Source organism: Eriocheir sinensis, unplaced genomic scaffold, assembly GCF_024679095.1.
Source record: "Eriocheir sinensis breed Jianghai 21 unplaced genomic scaffold, ASM2467909v1 Scaffold713, whole genome shotgun sequence".
Taxonomy (NCBI): Eukaryota; Metazoa; Arthropoda; class Malacostraca; order Decapoda; family Varunidae; genus Eriocheir; species Eriocheir sinensis.
Window position 1 is genome coordinate 51,498 of NW_026112069.1, and position 18,708 is coordinate 70,205.

Genomic DNA, 18,708 nt, shown 5'->3' on the forward strand with positions numbered 1-18,708 from the left:
GTGATTTTATATGTAGAGGAAAGGAACTGTGATGTTTGCAGAATATGCTATAGCTGCGTGTTGCCTCAGTGCTCATCTCCGTCACGGAGGAAAGGAAGAAGACCCTAAATATATCATAGCTGAGGCTAGTGAATGATAGATAGAGAGACAGGTAGAGAGATAGACAGAGAGAAAAAGAAAAGAAGATAGAGGAAAGGTGAGATAGGAGATTTGAGAAAATGAATGCAGAGGAAAGGAAAACAGAGAAAGAGGAGGCGAGAGGAAGAAAAGAAAAAATGAAGAATGGGAGAGAGAGAGAGAGAGAGAGAGAGAGAGAGAGAGAGAGAGAGAGAGAGGGGGGGGGTGAGTAATATATAGCAGGTGAAATAAAGGGAAATACACACACACACACACACACACACACACACACACACACACACACACACACACACACACACAGATGTTCGTTACGTATGCGATGATTTTTAATTTACTTCATTATTTAAGATATATTTCGCCGGTAGTCAATTATATTTGTTTCTCTCTCCGCCGGTAAACATATAGAGGTCGGTGGTAGAGGAGGCAGAGGAGGGAAGGGAATAGGGGAGGGGAAGGATGGAAGATGGACAGTGAAATTAATGGTCAGTCTACGACACGCGGCGCCTCGCGTTATACAGCGCCAATAACTGACACTTTAAATATACGTGACGCAAGCTCCCTACACCGTGCCGGTCGGAAAGGGACGGGACGGGACGGGACGGGACGGGGCACGGCGGGCGGCGGCGGTGACGATAGCAGCGACGTGGGGAGCAAAATGGGCTTGAGGGACACGGATGGCACGGCGGGGAGGCATTTTTTTATAGTAAAGGAAGCAGCCTAAGAGCAAAACAAAAACAAACAAACGAGAGAGCCCGCTAGTTGAGAATACTTCACCATGAAAAATGTAAACTACATGATAAAGCGGGAAAAAATGCACACCTCGATAAATAGTAAAACCATAGCATAGCGGGGCAGTAATTGTTCGACTTCATTTTAAGGAGAGCAGAGTCTAGGTCATATTTTCAGACACTTTCGGTTCATACACAACAAGTACTTCCAAAGGCCACAAAGGGGATTATTCGAGCTCTCATCGGCGCGCCAGCTCACCCAATTCACCCCACTGCATTTACTGTTTTTTGGACACTTTTGACGCTTAACTAATACGAAAGGACATCAATAACTAACCATTTTAACAAGAACTATTAATTAATCTTGTTATTAGGGTGCGGGAGGCAGCGTTTGGCTTAGAAATCGATAAATATAATAGACTAGGGGCGGAAAACTGGCACCACTAGCTCTCACGAGTGTTATTTTCTCATGTTGACGGTGCAGAAGCCTTGGCAAACTGCGTACCGCCAGGCTCATGAAACTGCCCGTGGAAATACTAACACAACAACCTCCACGGAAGCCTTATCAAATGTGTGTGTGTGTTTCTACACTGTAAAAAATTAAAGGTATAAAAAGGGTAGACATAGGGTATATTTGGTGTTCGAAATAGTAGACCCTATTGGGGTATTTTAGAAATGTGATATACCCTTAACACAATACCCCTATGAAGGGTATAACATATATTTACAATACCTTTACATCGGGGTATATCCAAGGCAAAAGATACCCTGCTGCAGGGTATTCTAGGCTATATATATACCATCGTACCTTAATCCATTATACCCTTATATATGGCTACAGATTAGGTATCACAAGAGGACTTCAGTTGAAAAGTTTATTATAATTTCTACAGACGTTTATAAGTATAATTATAAGGCATAAAGATATAGAAAATAGATTAAAGTTGTACACAGCTACACGCAGTATACAGATGACATGAAGACACCAAAATAAATAAATAAATATATATATATATATATATATATATATATATATATATATATATATATATATATATATATATATATATATATATATATATATACCTGGTATTATAGGAATATTGGTGTACATACTTTTTATGGCTATTTGAAAATTAGTATAAGGCACATCAATAACATCATATATATCAGGCACATGTAACACACACATGCAGTGATATATATATATATATATATATATATATATATATATATATATATATATATATATATATATATATATATATATATATATATATCTATATATATTTTTATATCATAGCATTTTCATGAAAACAAATTTATACGTGAAAATCAATGCCATATAACCACATAGCATTTATTTAACCTATATGAGCCAATGAGAGATAAGTTCTACATTTGCGGCTGAGCATGACAAAAATGTAAAGTAAAGTGTTCTTTGTCTTTAAACGTAGAGCTTCTAAATAAAAGAAAAAAATATGATATTCTTAATTACTCTGAAAAGAACATGTCCTTGAAATAAATTTGCTATTCTAAAAACCATAAAATAGACAACAGTGAGTAAGACAAGTTACATGCTTAATTACTATTGAAAGAAGAGTTCTTTTAGTAAATTTGCAATAACATATGTAGAAAACTTTGAAACACAAAGGATTTCTGTCGGGCAGTGTTAAAGGTTTGATATTGGATACCGAAAAGAAAGTGAATTTCTCTCATGCCCTCTGACACATCCCTGACCCTGTTCCTATGGCACTTGGTTATCTTTAAAAAAAAAAAAAAAAAAATAACGCCAATTATCAGTCATGTATGGCATTGATAAAGTAAATTCAGTCTTTTATAAGTTAGTGAAGAAAATTATAACTTCATACCAATCTTTTTTGCCCAAGTAGAGACACATGCAGGTAGTTTAGTATTGTGTTGAAATATGTATGACTCTAAGAACAGTAACGTCTTTTCTATTTCCTTCGGGTATTCAACGAAAAATATACCCAATATGACTGAAACAGAGCTTCCAAAGCATTTGTAAACTTTGATGATTTTGTTGCCAGAAGAGGTGCCCCGTTGATGTGAAGCTGGTATTCGCCTCCTTCACAGGTAAGAACTGGAGCTGGAGATTTGATATTCTGGAAAGAAGGACCATCTATGTCAAACGACTGAACCAAAGAGCAGGAAAAGTTTGTTTAGCGAGTCACTTAAGTATAATAGCAACTATGAAATTAATGAACTTGTTTGCCACCTATACTGGCACAATGCCCAGTAGGAGAAAACAAATATAATCTTCGATCCTTTTCTGACTTAGCAGAATTCGTTTTTGTCGGAAAAAGCCATTGCCGTATGATACGTTCTGTTGACATCACATGCACAGAAAAAGCAGGAGAATTTTTTATTTTAAGGCAGCTGATGAAATATATTCTTAGTAATAGTTGCATACCATAAATACAATGTATAAAAATACAGTAAATTACCTCATTCGAATCAGCGAGTAGATACGTCGCATCCTCTCTAAAAAGCGATGGCAGAAGTTGCACAGCAAACTGCAGGCCACATTCTGTGAAGTTAATCGTAAATAAATACAATAATACTAAATGGTAAACGGTAAAGAGGTTTTGTGATAGTTTTAAGGGGCTGAGTGTTTGAATAAATTTTACTGTGTGTTACGGGCATTAATAGAGAATATAAAGTTCTGATAATAAAAACAGATGTTAGGACACGTTGTAATTGGTATATCCTAGATAGTTTTGGGCTCAGCTAGGAAATAGGTTCAGCTTGGTTTACAATAGGGCGGTTGATGAGTGATGTAAACTAACTAAAAACAGTAGCAATTTAAATCTTTTGAACACAGCTGAAGTCCAAGTGGAGATTAGATAAATTTATGGATGGGAATATGATGAATGATTCACCATTAGGAGCCGTCATGTGTATATATAGGCCGACCGGCAACTTGTAGTCTCCTTTCATCCTTGTGTATTCTTGTGTAGGTCATGGGTGGTAATAGAACAATGACTAAAAAACTATCTAAGCCAACTGCAAACATATTTACCATGAATCATTAAACCTTATTATTCAAAAAAAGGTAAGAGGTCACAGCAGAAAGTGGATTTTTCTTACGAGTGGAACAGCAGTGGGAGATTATCAAGTGGTTGAAAGGGTTAAGTGAAGCTCGTCGAGATGGTATGGACACGTGATAATAATGAATAAGGATAACTTGAGAGAGAGAGAGAGAGAGAGAGAGAGAGAGAGAGAGAGAGAGAGAGAGAGAGAGAGAGAGAGAGAGAGAGAGAGAGAGAGAGAGAGCAGGCAAGGAACGGAATATGCTGAAAGGGAGTGCCTGAGAAGGGACAGCTGGAGACACTAACTCGTGGTATCCCAACTGGGAAAAAGTTCCCGACACAATAGAAATAAAAACACTCAACGAAAGAATAAAAAGAAAACTTTGATAAAGTAGTTACGACTAGTATGTCTGGACACTATAACCAAGTATATAAAGATAATTTTTTTGACGTGATTGTGACATAATTCTACTGACCACCTATTAATGACAAATAAAATTATCACCTTTATCTTTAAAAATAATGACTATTGTTATCACGTTCACCTTTAAAGAAAGAAATAAATATTTACCGATTCTTTTATCTTCATTCAGACTGCTGTCCAAGTCCTCTTGGTATTTTGAGAAGTACTCTTTGTAACCTTTGCAACGGGACTTGGTATACTTCATCAACTCAAGTAGTGATGTATGGAGTTGGAGGTAAGAGTTTTCAAGGGGCTTCAAAATACCATGTCGTTCAGCTTCCCCTGCAAGCTGAAACATCTTGGTGTTAAAAACATAGTATTTTTTTGTCGTTAAGTGCATGGCCTCTGCACCATATATATGAATAAAATGTCTGATGCTTTCACTGAAATATGTTATAAAAATTATTCATAAATAATAATGAATTCATCAGCGACAGATAATAACATAGCTCGTCATATAGCACAACCCTTAACATCGAAAAAAGACAACAAAGATTTTGAAAACTCACAAAATTTCTTCGCCTCAGGGCTGGAAACTCTGAGATGATGTCAGCCACTGACAAACGTTGATCGTTGATCCTTTTCCAACGGTAGACAAATGTTCTGTCCATTTTTACAGCAATCACTGCAAGATCAGGTGACCCTTTTCTCAATTCTGCATTCAGTGCATCTATGTGGGCGCGTGTAGTCACCTCATCATCTTCATGTCCCTCCAAATCAACCTGGAAAAAAATAACTTTATCAGAAAAACTTCAGTGATAGTTCTAAGACATATCGTCATCATCATCAGCAAGCACATATGCAGCCGGTGTCATAACTATGCAAACAATACTAAGAAGATAAAATTCTTAATCCACACCTTGAGCTTTTGCCTTTTCTTGCGTGGTTGAACTTCTTCCTTTTCTGACAATGCCGTACTTTTCCGACCTCCTGTTACTGGACAGCCAAATTTTTCTTTAAGAATTTTCACAGTGTTGTGTGATGTTAGTGGCACTCGAATGTTTTTCATCTTGGTACGAAGGGACATCCTCCAACATTTCTGTTGAAAGACACATTACAAAAGTATTGCAAAATAACTACGGTATAATTAGTAGTTCCGCGCACGGGAGGCCTACCTATGAAGTAAAGCATCTCAAAAGAAAAACATCAAAACTTTATCTTATGGCTTGGTAAATTCACCTTGTACCTTCATGAATCATGAATAGTCTATTTATTAGTGAAACGTTCAGCAAAGTGTCAGATACTTTATCTTTATGGTTTAATTGATTTTAATGTTTAATATGTTTTCTATTTTGGTGATGGCATTTCTCCACAATATGGAGGCGGAACTAAATGAGAAAAAATAAAATAAACAAATGTGAAATATCCAACAAATTAAATATGTGGGAGTTAACATGTTAAGTTTTTAATGGGTGTGAAGTATGAAAATGACGATAAGCGGCTTTATGTATACAGTGCGATATGACATAATAAAAATAATATGCAGTTACCATGCCTTAAAACACCGCGCGGCTTAGTAACAGATAAATGTTTGTGGTTCTGGTTCACTCTTGCATAAGGGGTCTGGACAGTATAGGAGTGAGCTTGTAAAGAAAGAAGTGTACAGCGAGGCCCGGCCCTGGGAGACGGGGAGGTATGTAGTTAGAAAGTCCAGAAGAGCAGTTAGCATGAAAATAGCGATAGAAAATTGAGAGAGAGGCAACATCGCGGCGAGATTTGAGAGGTAGAAGACAGGTAATAAGAGGAGGGGATCTAATGAGACGGAAAGCCTTTGAATCCACTCTGTCCAAAAGAGCTGTGTGTTGAACCTCCCTACACATGGCCTGCATACGCCATACAAGGGCGGACAAGGCACCTGTATATTGAAAGCAGTTGATTGGGGGAGAAAAACGGCTGAAGACGATACAGAACGCCTAACCTCGAGGAAGCTGTCTTAGCAAGAGATGAGATATGAAAATTCCAGTTGAGTTTTGGGGTAAAGGATAGACCAAGGCTGTTTAGTATGGGTGAGGGAGACAGCTGTGTGTTACTGAAGAATAGGGGAAAGTTGTGTGGAAGATTTTGTCGAGTAGGTAGATGAAGAAATTGAGTTTTTGAGGCATTGAAGAAAACTAAGTTCCTCATTCCCCAGTCGGAAATGATAGAAAGGTCTGAGGTTAAGCGTTCTGCAGCATCGTTCCTTGATAACTGCAGTTCCTGTTGATTTGGGTGTCTGTGGAATAGTGCAAATTAGTCATGCAAGATGCATGATTGTTACTTTTTTGGCGGTCAAACAGCCCATACATGACGACACGTTCACTGATGCAAGTGACAAAAAAAATTAGTACGGCCACTCATTTATTTACGTTTAACCATTAAATTTAGAGTTATATGTGTTCTAATTAAATAATAAGAACATGGATTACACAGGCGAAATGCACATCAAATTAATAAAAACATGCATTCTTACTGGGTCTCCAATGTGTGGATATTCACTAAACAGGGCATCTAGTAGGTTGGTGTATCCCTGTTTTGAAGGTGTCCTGGAGGAAGATAAGGGGGTACTTATAGTGTGAATGTACTATATATATATCTCTTGTAAAAGAATGCAGGTTATACACTATAATATTCAACTGAGCAACATCTAAAGGCCGATCTACACAATCAGTGGGCACCTGTGGTGCTGGAGCACGCAACTCATCAGTTTCGAGGGATGGTGGTGAAGCATGGCAGAAACTCTCCGAGCGGTCAGGGATGGTGCTTCAGTTGTTCGCGTCTACACTATCATTTTCCAGGTACTCGCCGTTACCATACTCCAAAACCACAGGTGCCCACTGATAGTGTAGACCGGCCTTTAGTCTCTCTCTCTCTCTCTCTCTCTCTCTCTCTCTCTCTCTCTCTCTCTCTCTCTCTCTCTCTCTCTCTCTCTCTCTCTCTCTATATATATATATATATATATATATATATATATGTGTGTGTGTGTGTGTGTGTGTGTGTGTGTGTGTGTATCTATCTATATTTATCTCTATCAATCTCTCTCTCTCTCTCTCTCTCTCTCTCTCTCTCTCTCTCTCTCTCTCTCTCTCTCTCTCTCTATATATATATATATATATATATATATATATATATATATATATAATATGTGTACACACACACACACACACACACACACACACCCTACATGTATGCTCTCATTAGTGATTGATGTGTGTGTTTTAGAGACAATTAAAATTGTGAAAAATGCACCGAAAAGTGTGTACTTACAGGATATTCCTCTTTTGTAGGTCACATGTAAGGACCTCAATGATTCTTCTTCTGTTTGAAGTTCCAGGCAGGTAATCTTGTGGACTTTTTCTTGTTTGTAAGAGGGTCTTTACGCATGGCGGAAAAAGAGGCAGTCTGAAATGTCATAAATAACCAAAGGTAAGATTTAGAGAAGACTCCTCTGTTAATTAATATGGCTTGGCGGACTAAAAAAAGTCTTCAAGAATCTAGCATTGATGGTGACATGAACACTTGGCAGATACAGAAATTACACCCTGACATGAACATCAGCAGCTCACTTGTAATTCTGCAAATCATTCCAAAGGTCACCAGAGGTCTCGTCATTGATAACTGTGGAAGGTGGCTGAGAGACTTCCTCCTCATCAGACAGTAAAGTGTCTGTTAGAGATGATAACGATGGCTCTCCACATATACTGCTCACTGGAGTACTTGCTCTTGCTTCCACTGCGTCATGAGTTGGCTGTGACGTTCTTCCACCTTTAGGTTGGGTATCCAGCACTGAAAGACTAGTTGGGTCCTTCAAAGTAGCCTGCTCCCGAAAGAAGAGAAGTTGTTTTCCCACTGGAGGAATCAGCTTCCCTATCATCTTCTCGTTGATGTCTATAATGTCTTGCCCTTCCATTTCATTGTCTAGTTAGATATAAATCAAATAAGAGAAGGAGTCACATTCTGAGTTAATAAGACTGAACCAAACATATATATATATATATATATATATATATATATATATATATATATATATATATATATATATATATATATATATATATATATATATATATATCTATATATATATATACTTTATAATTAAATAAAGCAATTAAGAAGCTAAAAAAAGGACTCGTAAGAAACTTTGCGCTTCATAATCTTAATTTGCAGCTTTAAGGTACTTGGTGACATAAAATGTTGAATAAGCATAAGTCACCTTGTCTTTTCTGTAAGTTCTGTGCATGTGACTGTCAAGTAAATACTCAGGAGTACAATAATCCAACCTGCGTGAAGTTCAACTTCATATGCATGAGCAATTTCATTATATTTCTTGGGCAACAGTAATTTGAGACAAAAATACCATTCCTTTTCCACTAGCACTATGTGTTTGACTTGTGCAAAACAAGGAGTTTCATCATTGCAGTCCAGTATATAGCAAGCACTTGAATTTGTGTTGTAACTTACGCCATCAACTTTCAAGCATTTTACAGTATTAATGTTGGACAGTGGTTTACCAATCTTATCTTGAAGAGCTAATTTTAAAGACTGTGGCAAGCTGTTTACATCAACGCTAATGACTGCAGATTGCGGTTCCTTCCCCTCATGCAAAAAAATTGATGATGCAAGTGCGTGAGCTACTCTCATCTGATGCCGTTCAGTCAGTGTATGAGTGACATTCTTGAAATTCCTAGTATTTGCAATAAGCTTTTTGAAATATTGGTGCTTAGCCTCAAACCTCATACACCACAAATTTCTCAGTGGTCCAAACTTCTCTATCTGTGAGGGGAAGTGCATCATAAAATGATGTTTAGGTATTAAACTGCTGTGACCAAATGTGCTCTTGAATTTCAGGATATATGATTCAATAAGGCCTGCTAAATGAGGCAGATGATCTTTTTCAACAACTGGACTTAATATAAAATCCATACATTTCCTCAGTGCTATGTAAACATCCCATGCTGCAGAATTACCCACAGAGGAAAGATCAACAAGCTGGGGCAAAACTAGAAACAACTCTAATTTCTGTGAAGCCTTACCCACAATCTTGCCATTTCCACTAAAAAAATTGTCATTAAAGAAATTAGGCTTATCACTCACAGGAACCCGTGTTTGAAGGAGGGATTCATTCAAACCCTTCACTGTAACAAGATTTTCCTTATAAAGTTCTTTGAGAACAAGTTGAACAGTTAGGGGAATTATTCCTTCAAGACAGTCATGCATTATATCTGAGGGAAATGATTCAGGAACTGTAAAATAGTTCAGTTGAGACAAAGCACACCTATGCTTAATGCCATATATAGCTGCATCTGCTGCATTTTTATCAATGAACTTTATTTGATGAGCATAGGCAACACTATTCCTTTCTCTTAATTTAGATATGCATAATGTGTTCCTGAACTCAGAATATCTTATAGAACAAAACCTACAGAATGAGCCTGAATTAAAATTTGTCTGAAATCCAGCCACAGCATGGGACGACAAATTGTCTCCCAACACGAACTCTAGCACGGCTGTAAATTTAAGTTTCTTGAAGCCTGCATCATACTCAATGCCATTTTGTAGAGTTTGTAAGTCTGTTATTAAAGGTTGAAAAAGTTTTTGGTACGTAGGATCATATAATTTCAAGAATTTATGCCTAACCAGTAGGCATAAAAATATGGTGTCCTCTTTATTTCTAAAAATTTTGGGCAGATTTCCAATTGCAAAATACACTGCTGTCAATTTATACTCCCCTCGCTTTGAACCAATTGGATTGCAAATCTCAAATTCATCAATATACATGTGAAGTTTGATGGGGTTTGATAAGCAGTCAACAGTATTACTGCACTCACCATCACAAGTGTCATATAACACATTAGGGTGATGATAGCTATGTTCATTTTGTTGTATTTGCTTTTGTACATCTATTCTTGAGAGCACTGCTTTCAGCATCTCTATTACTGGTACATAATGATATATGGACGCTCTGTCATGAACAGATAAATAAAAAGCTTGTGGACTTACATAAGGAAAGTTTGCTGCAATATAGCTTCTCAGTTTGAACTTACTGTTGACTGCATTTATTTCCTCATCAAACAATGGTCCCTGAGTCTTCAAAGCTTTGTAAGTTTGGGAATTTTTGGGGTAACTTCCATTTTCTTCTAAGAAACACTGATCTATTATTTTCTTGTATATATTATCTGAAAAGTTCAGAAAAAATTCTAGCTCCGAAATGAGCGACCTTTGAACATTGTCGGGTAGCATGTGTCTTTCTTTTAAACGGAGTAAATACTTTGCAAAATGCATTGTAAACTCCTCTTTAACGCTCTCTTGATCTTCACCACGTTTGCTTTCAGTTGGATTATTTACTTCGATATGTTCACATTCTGTTTTCCCAGTATTGTTTATTTTCTCTGAGTGTGAAACTTCTGCTGCATAGTCAAGGAATTCTTTTGTTGCATGATTCCTTTTATTATGAATTATATAAGGAAACACCCTTGTAAATGTTTTCTTGCAGTCTGAATCATGACAGCTGATTTTAAATTTGTTTTCATGCTCATGATATATCTGCAAGTGTTTTGTATACTGGCTGAAATTATAAGTTGGTACTTTACAAAATGGACAAGGAAGTGGATGGGCTTTGACTTTAGGCATTATGCTCCTCTACAGACCTGAAATAAGGAAAGTTAATAACAAGCATGACCACGACTTCCAAATATGAAAAAAAATCTTAGAAATGATAAAATTCCCTGCGAATAAAAATAATTACTTTGGGTTTCTTGACACAATAGAGGTCTTGAGATTTGTATAATTGCTTTGATAGCTGTATTTTTACTTAGTGCATATCACATAAATTTTAGTGATGATGGGTAAGTTCCAGATTCCTTTACTACTATATTAAGTTCCAACAACTTCAGCAGCAGTGATTTCTTCTAATATTTAGGAATGTTTTCTATTTATTTTTCTAAAATTCAAATATCAAGGCCTTACCTATAAAAACTTGAACATAGTTGTGTAGTCCTATTCTTGTTAGCCAGTCACTAACTTCAGCAGTGCCCCAGGTCGACACCGACACCATTACTTCTGTAATACAGTCACATATGAATATTGTGTTTCTAAATTCTAATAACAAGCTACAGCAAGCTGTGTGTGTGTGTGTGTGTGTGTGTGTGTGTGTGTGTGTGTGTGTGTGTGTGTGTGTGCAATTCACCCATGGTCTTGATCACGCGATGGACTTGCGGTCGCCAGCTGCTTTACCCTTACCGAGTGAGCTTGGAGCTCGTTATTTCCCATTTTCGGGTAACGCTGAGACCCACAGACAACACACCCCCTCCCCCTTGCTCAAGGAGGGAGAGTAATACTCCGGTATCAACCAGAAAAATGTGCTGATGTCCAAGAAGGCTAGAACTCGAGACCACGTGAATAAGAGTCAGGCGTTCTACCGACTGTGTGTATGTGTGTGTGTGTGTGTGTGTGTGTGTGTGTCCTTTCACGTGTAGCCCCCGTTTATCTAGCAGTGAGTAGGTACGAAATGTCAGTCAAGGAGTTGTGACCTTGCTTTCCCTGTGTGCTGTGTGTGAGTGGTCTCAGGCCTTCCCCCAAATCGGAAAGATGAACTGTGGTCTTTCTGTAGGGGAACGTCTGGCTGGTATGAACAGTAGACCATGAGGTGGATTACACACACACACACACACACACACACACACACACACACACCAACCTGACCTTGAGCCACCTCCGCTTCGTAGTAAAAACAATTGACCTCCTGACCCCTCTCTCTCTCTCTCTCTCTCTCTCTCTCTCTCTCTCTCTCTCTCTCTCTCTCTCTCTCTCTCTCTCTCTCATACACACAGCATATAATAATGAACTGACCATAACACTATAATAGCAATAGACGAGTGTAGTGAAACAGAGCAGAGCAGAGACTAAATGCTCACTGATAGTCCGGTCGAGGCTGTCATCAAAGTTGAGTTGCCCCTGACTGGTACTGAACGTGTAACGGACCTGCCTCATACTCTCTCTCTCTCTCTCTCTCTCTCTCTCTCTCTCTCTCTCTCTCTCTCTCTCTCTCTCTCTCTCTCAGCATACAATGATAATAATTCTCTCTTCTTTTTCTCCTTCCCCCCTCACAGCTCATATCCGGGATTTCAGCGCTCGCGGCAAACTTTAAAAACTCCACGGTCAATCACAAAACGAAACATAATCATAACAGAGTATGTATCTGAATATCGAGAATAATTCCATTGTGCCTTACACACCAATATTCAGTCTAAAATAAAATGCAATTTATATTTCACTCACTAATTTTCATCGGAGGGTGGCGGCGATGGAAGTTGGTATTCTTCCTCCTCCTCTGATTGATAAAGTATAAGTGTTGACACACTTGAGAAAGAGTTCTCGGCAGCTGGTGGCGGTGAAGGAGGTGGTGGTGGTGGTGAGGGTGAGGGTGAGGGTGACGGATGAAGGGGCGCGGGAGATGGAGGAGGGGCTGAATGTGAAGGAGAAGGTGGTGGTGACGGATGAAGGGGCGCGGGAGATGGAGGAGGGGCTGAATGTGAAGGAGAAGGTGGTGGTGAGGGTGATGGTGACGGATGAAGGGGCGCGGGAGATGGAGGAGGGGCTGAATGTGAAGGAGAAGGTGGTGGTGAGGGTGATGGTGACGGATGAAGGGGCGCGGGAGATGGAGGAGGGGCTGAATGTGAAGGAAAAGGTGGTGGTGAGGGTGAGGGTGATGGTGACGGATGAAGGGGCGCAGGAGATGGAGGAGGGGCTGAATGTGAAGGAGAAGGTGGTGGTGAGGGTGAGGGTGATGGTGACGGATGAAGGGGCGCGGGAGATGGAGGAGGGGCTGAATGTGAAGGAGAAGGTGAGGGTGATGGTGACGGATGAAGGGGCGTGGGAGATGGAGGAGGGGCTGAATGTGAAGGAGAAGGTGGTGCTGGTGGTGGTGAGAGTGAGAGTGAGTGGTAAGCAACGATGGGTGATTGTGGGAGTGAAGGAGGCTGAGAAACAAAATTAGCAGATAGGGGTGAAGATGAGCGGTGGTGTGTGTGGCGGGATGGTGTGTGGTGTGGATGTGGAGAGGGTGGTGGTGAAGAAGTTTTGTGGGGTGAAGAGGGTGCAGAGCGGGATGTATGGGGTGATGGATCACACATCTCTCACCAAGTGTTGCCACGTGACTGACTCGGACCAGGGTTGCCAACTCTTGTACGACAGGCATTGCCAAGTTCGACTCCAGTTATTACCAGATTCGTCATTTCATTACCAAACTTTTTAATTATTGCTAATTATAAATCCAATGTACATACAAGTTACACTCTTGTAGAGTCATACGTGCCTTTCCATTTAGACATGTCGTATCACCAATGTTATACTTCCAAAACCTAAATCACAAGCACCACATACGATGGCAGGATGAAGACTGGCTCGCTGTTAGGCGTGTTGTCCGTGGGCCTGTAAGAGCCCCGTCCCATACTGGAACTGAACGTGTCTAGCGCCTCTCTCTCTCTCTCTCTCTCTCTCTCTCTCTCTCTCTCTCTCTCTCTCTGAATTACGAAAAGAATGATAAATGAAGGACACAACAATAGCACAACAGGCAATTTTATTTATAGAAAACGATGTCTCGCGCGTAATCTCTTTTTCTATTGTGTCCGAGTCTCGGACACAATAGAAAAAGAGAGGGAAATTACTTCATACTCTGACATAAGAATAATATTGGGAGGTACATAAAACACCGTAGCATATCCGAGCAACATTTTGAAAGTCTCGTGCCATATCCGGGAAGAAATGAAACACACACTGACTCAAGCGACCATGACGCAGTATGCGCGTCACTCGGATATGCTACGAGAGACCAAATGACGCGTATACTGCGTCACCGTGCTGAAGAGGTTCCCATAGGGTTGCCACCTCCACCTCCTAAAAATACGGAACGCATTATCTGAGGTTGGAACAGTGATGGCGGGTAGAAAGTCAATCATATTGACAAGGCTTGAAGATAAGCTCTTCCATAAGAACCCTGTATTAGGAGGAATTCAAGGATATCTTGACTAAATGTGAGGATATATTGGAAAATACGTTCATGAGTCAAGTTATCAGTAATATATTTTTGAAACTACATGTTTGTATAAATTCTAAAGAATGAGACACTGAAAAATATATTTCCCTTAATTAAAGAAAAAAAGAAAATTCATTTGGAGAAAACAGTAACTACCTGGAATATGAATGGATCATAAATATAGCCATTACTTATGCTGTTGGTGATGGACCGTGGAGCCGGTGCGAGATATTACGTGTACTGTTCCCGTAACGCACGGGCCGCGGGTGGCGCGACAAACCCCTAACAAATCATATATTTTTGTGAACTGGTTATGTATTTGTTTTAATATTTGGTCACGATGACTTATTAATTTATTTAATTTGCTTGACTATTCATACAGGCAAATACGGAACAAATGGCGTTCCGTATTGGTTCAATAAGGAACGCAGCATTTCACGCTTCAATACGGAACGGTTCCGTATTTTAAGGGACAGGTGGCAACACTACTGAAGTTCCCTACCCCTTTCCCCCGGACCTTTCTCCAAGTGGGCTGGCCACCACCTAAAGTTTTGAGCCGAAAAAAAGACCCAGTACGCTCATGGTGCTGCAGTGGGACATAATAGCACTGCTAGCAGTTTAAAGAAGTACTCTTACCTGAGCAGAGACTGCCCCGTAGAGGTAGGCTAGAGGACGCCTCCATGAGAGTCGTACTGGTACTAAACCCGTAACGGACCAGCCAGGCTGCCACACACTCTCTCTCTCTCTCTCTCTCTCTCTCTCTCTCTCTCTCTCTCTCTCTCTCTCAAACACACAACATATAATAATGATAACTCCCTTTTTCCTTTCCCCCTCACAGCTCATCACTTGAATTCCTCCTGACTTCTGTATACTGCACAAATTAACCTGTCCTTTCTCTAACTCCTTTACCCAGGGACCTTCCTCTTACGTTTATGTAGACAAGCACAAGCAGTTATCCTTACCTGGTATAGTTGATATTGATGAAATCCTGTGTCAGTAGGCTTGTAAAACGAAAATAATGATGAGGCACTCCACAACACTCCGACACTAGCACTGATGGGTGGTGGCACTGGCTTCCCGCGCTCCTAGCTCTGCGACCGGGGCGATGGACTGTTCAAGCGACCTTTGGCAATTATGCATGCAGCTCCTGCCAAGTACTGCAGCGCATGATAATGTATCTTCTCAAATCTATCGATATCTCGAAAACAATACGTTTTTATCGTGTCTTTTGTCGCAGTATATACTCAGTGTACAAATGCTGAGATTTAATAAAGAGTAACATTGAAATTCATAGCCTAAAATAAAAAAGCCTCCACACATATTTATTGCTATGTCTCATAGAGGGTCTATTCTTGATTTTAAATACCCTTCCTCGTGGTTAAGAAGGATATTGTTGAAGTTAGGGGTATTTCACTGAAAATTATACCATACACAACTAGTTATACCCTTTCAATACCCTCCAATTTTTACAGTGTATGCCCCGAAGTGTTTGAGAATATGGTACTTAATTAACATTGCGAGAAAAATAAGTATACCATCTCCATGTAAAGTTTATCGCACGGTAGAGAAAATAATAGATCTCAGGATAGCGGAAAAGAAAATCCCTCTCAGCAGAGCAGGAGAGAAAAAAACTACAACATTAGATTAAGCGGAAATGAGCGTAACAAGAAAGCGTTCTCGTTTGTTTTATTTTGTTTCCGTGTAATTGTTTTATTTTTGTTCCTAGTTTAGTATTTTTTTGTGGAGTGTTCCTCAGCGTTTTTGTTGTTTTGTTTCGAGTTTTCCTATGTGTTGTTGCCGTTTTTTTTGCTGTTGTTGATGTTAATGTTGTTGTAGTAGTAGATGTTTTTGCTCGGGTTACATTGTTTACAGGAATGTGTGAATAGATGAATTAAGGTCCACAAGAAATTAATATCAAACAAAGACGATGAAAATTTTACTACGATATATGAGCGACGGTAGCACGGAGTCTTATTTAAATAACAAGATCAAATGCAAGAAAAGAGGAAAAAAATGCGACACTGACTATTAACCAATGATCACTTTTCCGGCCTTAAGAAATGCTGCGTCGCTCCCGTTAGGAATCACTGCGAAGATTTCGTTTTTCTTATGAATTGGAAAATGAAAAAAAAATACATCCCTCCGTTAATAAGTTCACCGTTGAATTATTAGGAAGTATAGTGTATTTAAAAGGTATTTATCGTATTAGTTTTGTTATTAGAGAAACATGCAATGATTAAAATGTTTGCGATAGTAATAGTAATAACAACAATAATAATAATAATAATAATAATAATAATAATAATAATAATAATAATATAATGATAATAATAATAATTATAATAATAATAATAGTAATAATAATAATAATAATAATAATAATAATAATAATATAATGATAATAATAATAATAATAATAATAATTATAATAATAATAATAATAATAATAATAATAATAATAATAATAACAATAATAATAATAATAATAATAATATAATGATAATAATAAATATAATAATAATAATAATAATAATAATAATAATAATAATAATAATAATAATAATAATAATAATAATAATAATAATAATAATAATAATAATAATAATAACAATAATAATAATAATAATAATAATAATAATGATAATAATAATAATAATAATAATAATAATAATAATAATAATAATAATAATAATAATAATAATAATAATAATAATAATAATAATAATAACAGCGACAATAGTAATAATAGAATAACAGAAAAGGACAAATGTAAACGATGAATAAAGTTAATATATAAAATGTACAAACAAATTTGAAACGCACGACAATACTCCATTTATTTTAGCTATTCGAGAGAGAGATTGATTTTCTGACGGAGCAAATGGACGACCTGCTGACTCGCCATCGCTGCAGGCATGTCCTAATCGTGGGCGACTTAAACCAGCACATGGAGGGAGCCGCCTACGAGAATCTCCTGACGGTGCAGAGTCTGACAGATCATGTCACCTTCCCGACCCATGAGCGAGGCGGGACGCTGGACCCCATTATCTTGGACCTGGGAGAGGGCAGGGTCACGTGCCAACAGCTTGGGCCGGTAGGCAGCTCTGACCACCACGCCATCCTGACCCGAGCAGACGTGGGCGTGGCGCGGGATGAGGCCACTTCCCACACTATTTGGCTGTGGGACAGAGCTGACTGGCCCTCCCTTAAAAGAGACCTGCAGCAGACAGACTGGCACACCCTTCTGTCTGGGCGAGTTGAGCCAATGGCGAAGGCCTTTACTGAACGTCTCAAAGCTCTCCAACGACAGCACATTCCACACCTCCAGTACACCTCCAAGCCCACCGATCAGCCCTGGTTTAGTTACCGCTGCCGCCTTGCTGCAGAAAGAAAATATTCTGCGTGGCTCCGCTACAAAAGGAGCCCAACCCGCCGCAACAAAGCCCTGCATCGAGCAGCGTGCAAAAATATGGTGGCCACCAGTAAATGGGCGAAACGGAGGTGGGAAAGAGACCTCCGCGCCAAGCTGTGCGGGCCAGGGGTGGGCAGCAAGACCTGGTGGACCCTTGTTAAGGAAAAGCAAGGCAGCAGCCACCAAGAAACAATCCCTCCCCTCACCAAGCAGGACGGCACCACAGCCACCAGCAGCAGGGAGAAGGCAGAGCTCCTGGCTGACCTTTTCTCTGCCAAGATGTCCGTCGCCGACCCCACCAGACCTCCACCACAACTGCCACAGGAATGCAACCAGACCCTGACAGAGGTTGCGGTACACCGGGAGCAAGTGGAGCGCCTTCTAAGAGCGGTGGACGTCAGGAAGGCCACTGGTCCTGACAACGTTAGCCCACATGTGCTGCGTCACTGCTCCAGTGAGCTGGCAGGACCCCTCTCGGAGGTGTTCGGGGCCTGTGTCCGGGAGAACACCTGGCCCTCTATATGGAAGGAGGCTCGCGTGGTGCCGGTTCACAAAAAGCGGGCCAGATCTGACCCTGCCAACTACAGGCCTATCTCCCTCCTGTCTGTAGTTGGAAAAATCTTCGAGAGAGTAGTGGTTGAGGCCATCACCCGCCACTTCGAGAACAACGCCCTCATCACTGACCAGCAGTTTGGGTTCAGATCTGGCCGCTCCACTTCAGACCTCCTGCTGCTCCTCTCCAGGGATTGGCAGGACTCACTAGACACCGACCTGGATACCATTGTCGTCGCTCTCGACATCGCGGGTGCTTTTGACCGGGTATGGCACGCGGGCTTGCTGGAGAAGCTTCGTGCCAAAGGCATCCAAGGACACCTGCTGATGCTGATGAGCGACTACCTTCAAGG

The 18,708-nt window shown here is 39.8% G+C and overlaps 1 protein-coding gene across 1 annotated transcript; it reads right to left on the reverse strand.

Moving 5' to 3' along the window:
- Positions 1-1,333: 1,333 nt before the first annotated feature.
- Positions 1,334-15,503, reverse strand: LOC126994074 (uncharacterized). The gene is made up of 11 exons (XM_050853319.1): positions 15,354-15,503; positions 11,325-11,417; positions 7,925-8,276; positions 7,626-7,760; positions 6,832-6,904; positions 5,242-5,421; positions 4,892-5,104; positions 4,491-4,671; positions 3,335-3,417; positions 2,858-2,992; positions 1,334-1,387 (listed from the first exon to the last, which is right to left on the reverse strand). Exons 2-11 carry the CDS (start codon positions 11,410-11,412, stop codon positions 1,334-1,336), a joined length of 1,494 nt encoding a protein of 497 aa, XP_050709276.1. The 5' UTR covers positions 11,413-11,417; positions 15,354-15,503.
- Between the last annotated feature and the right edge of the window lie 3,205 nt (positions 15,504-18,708).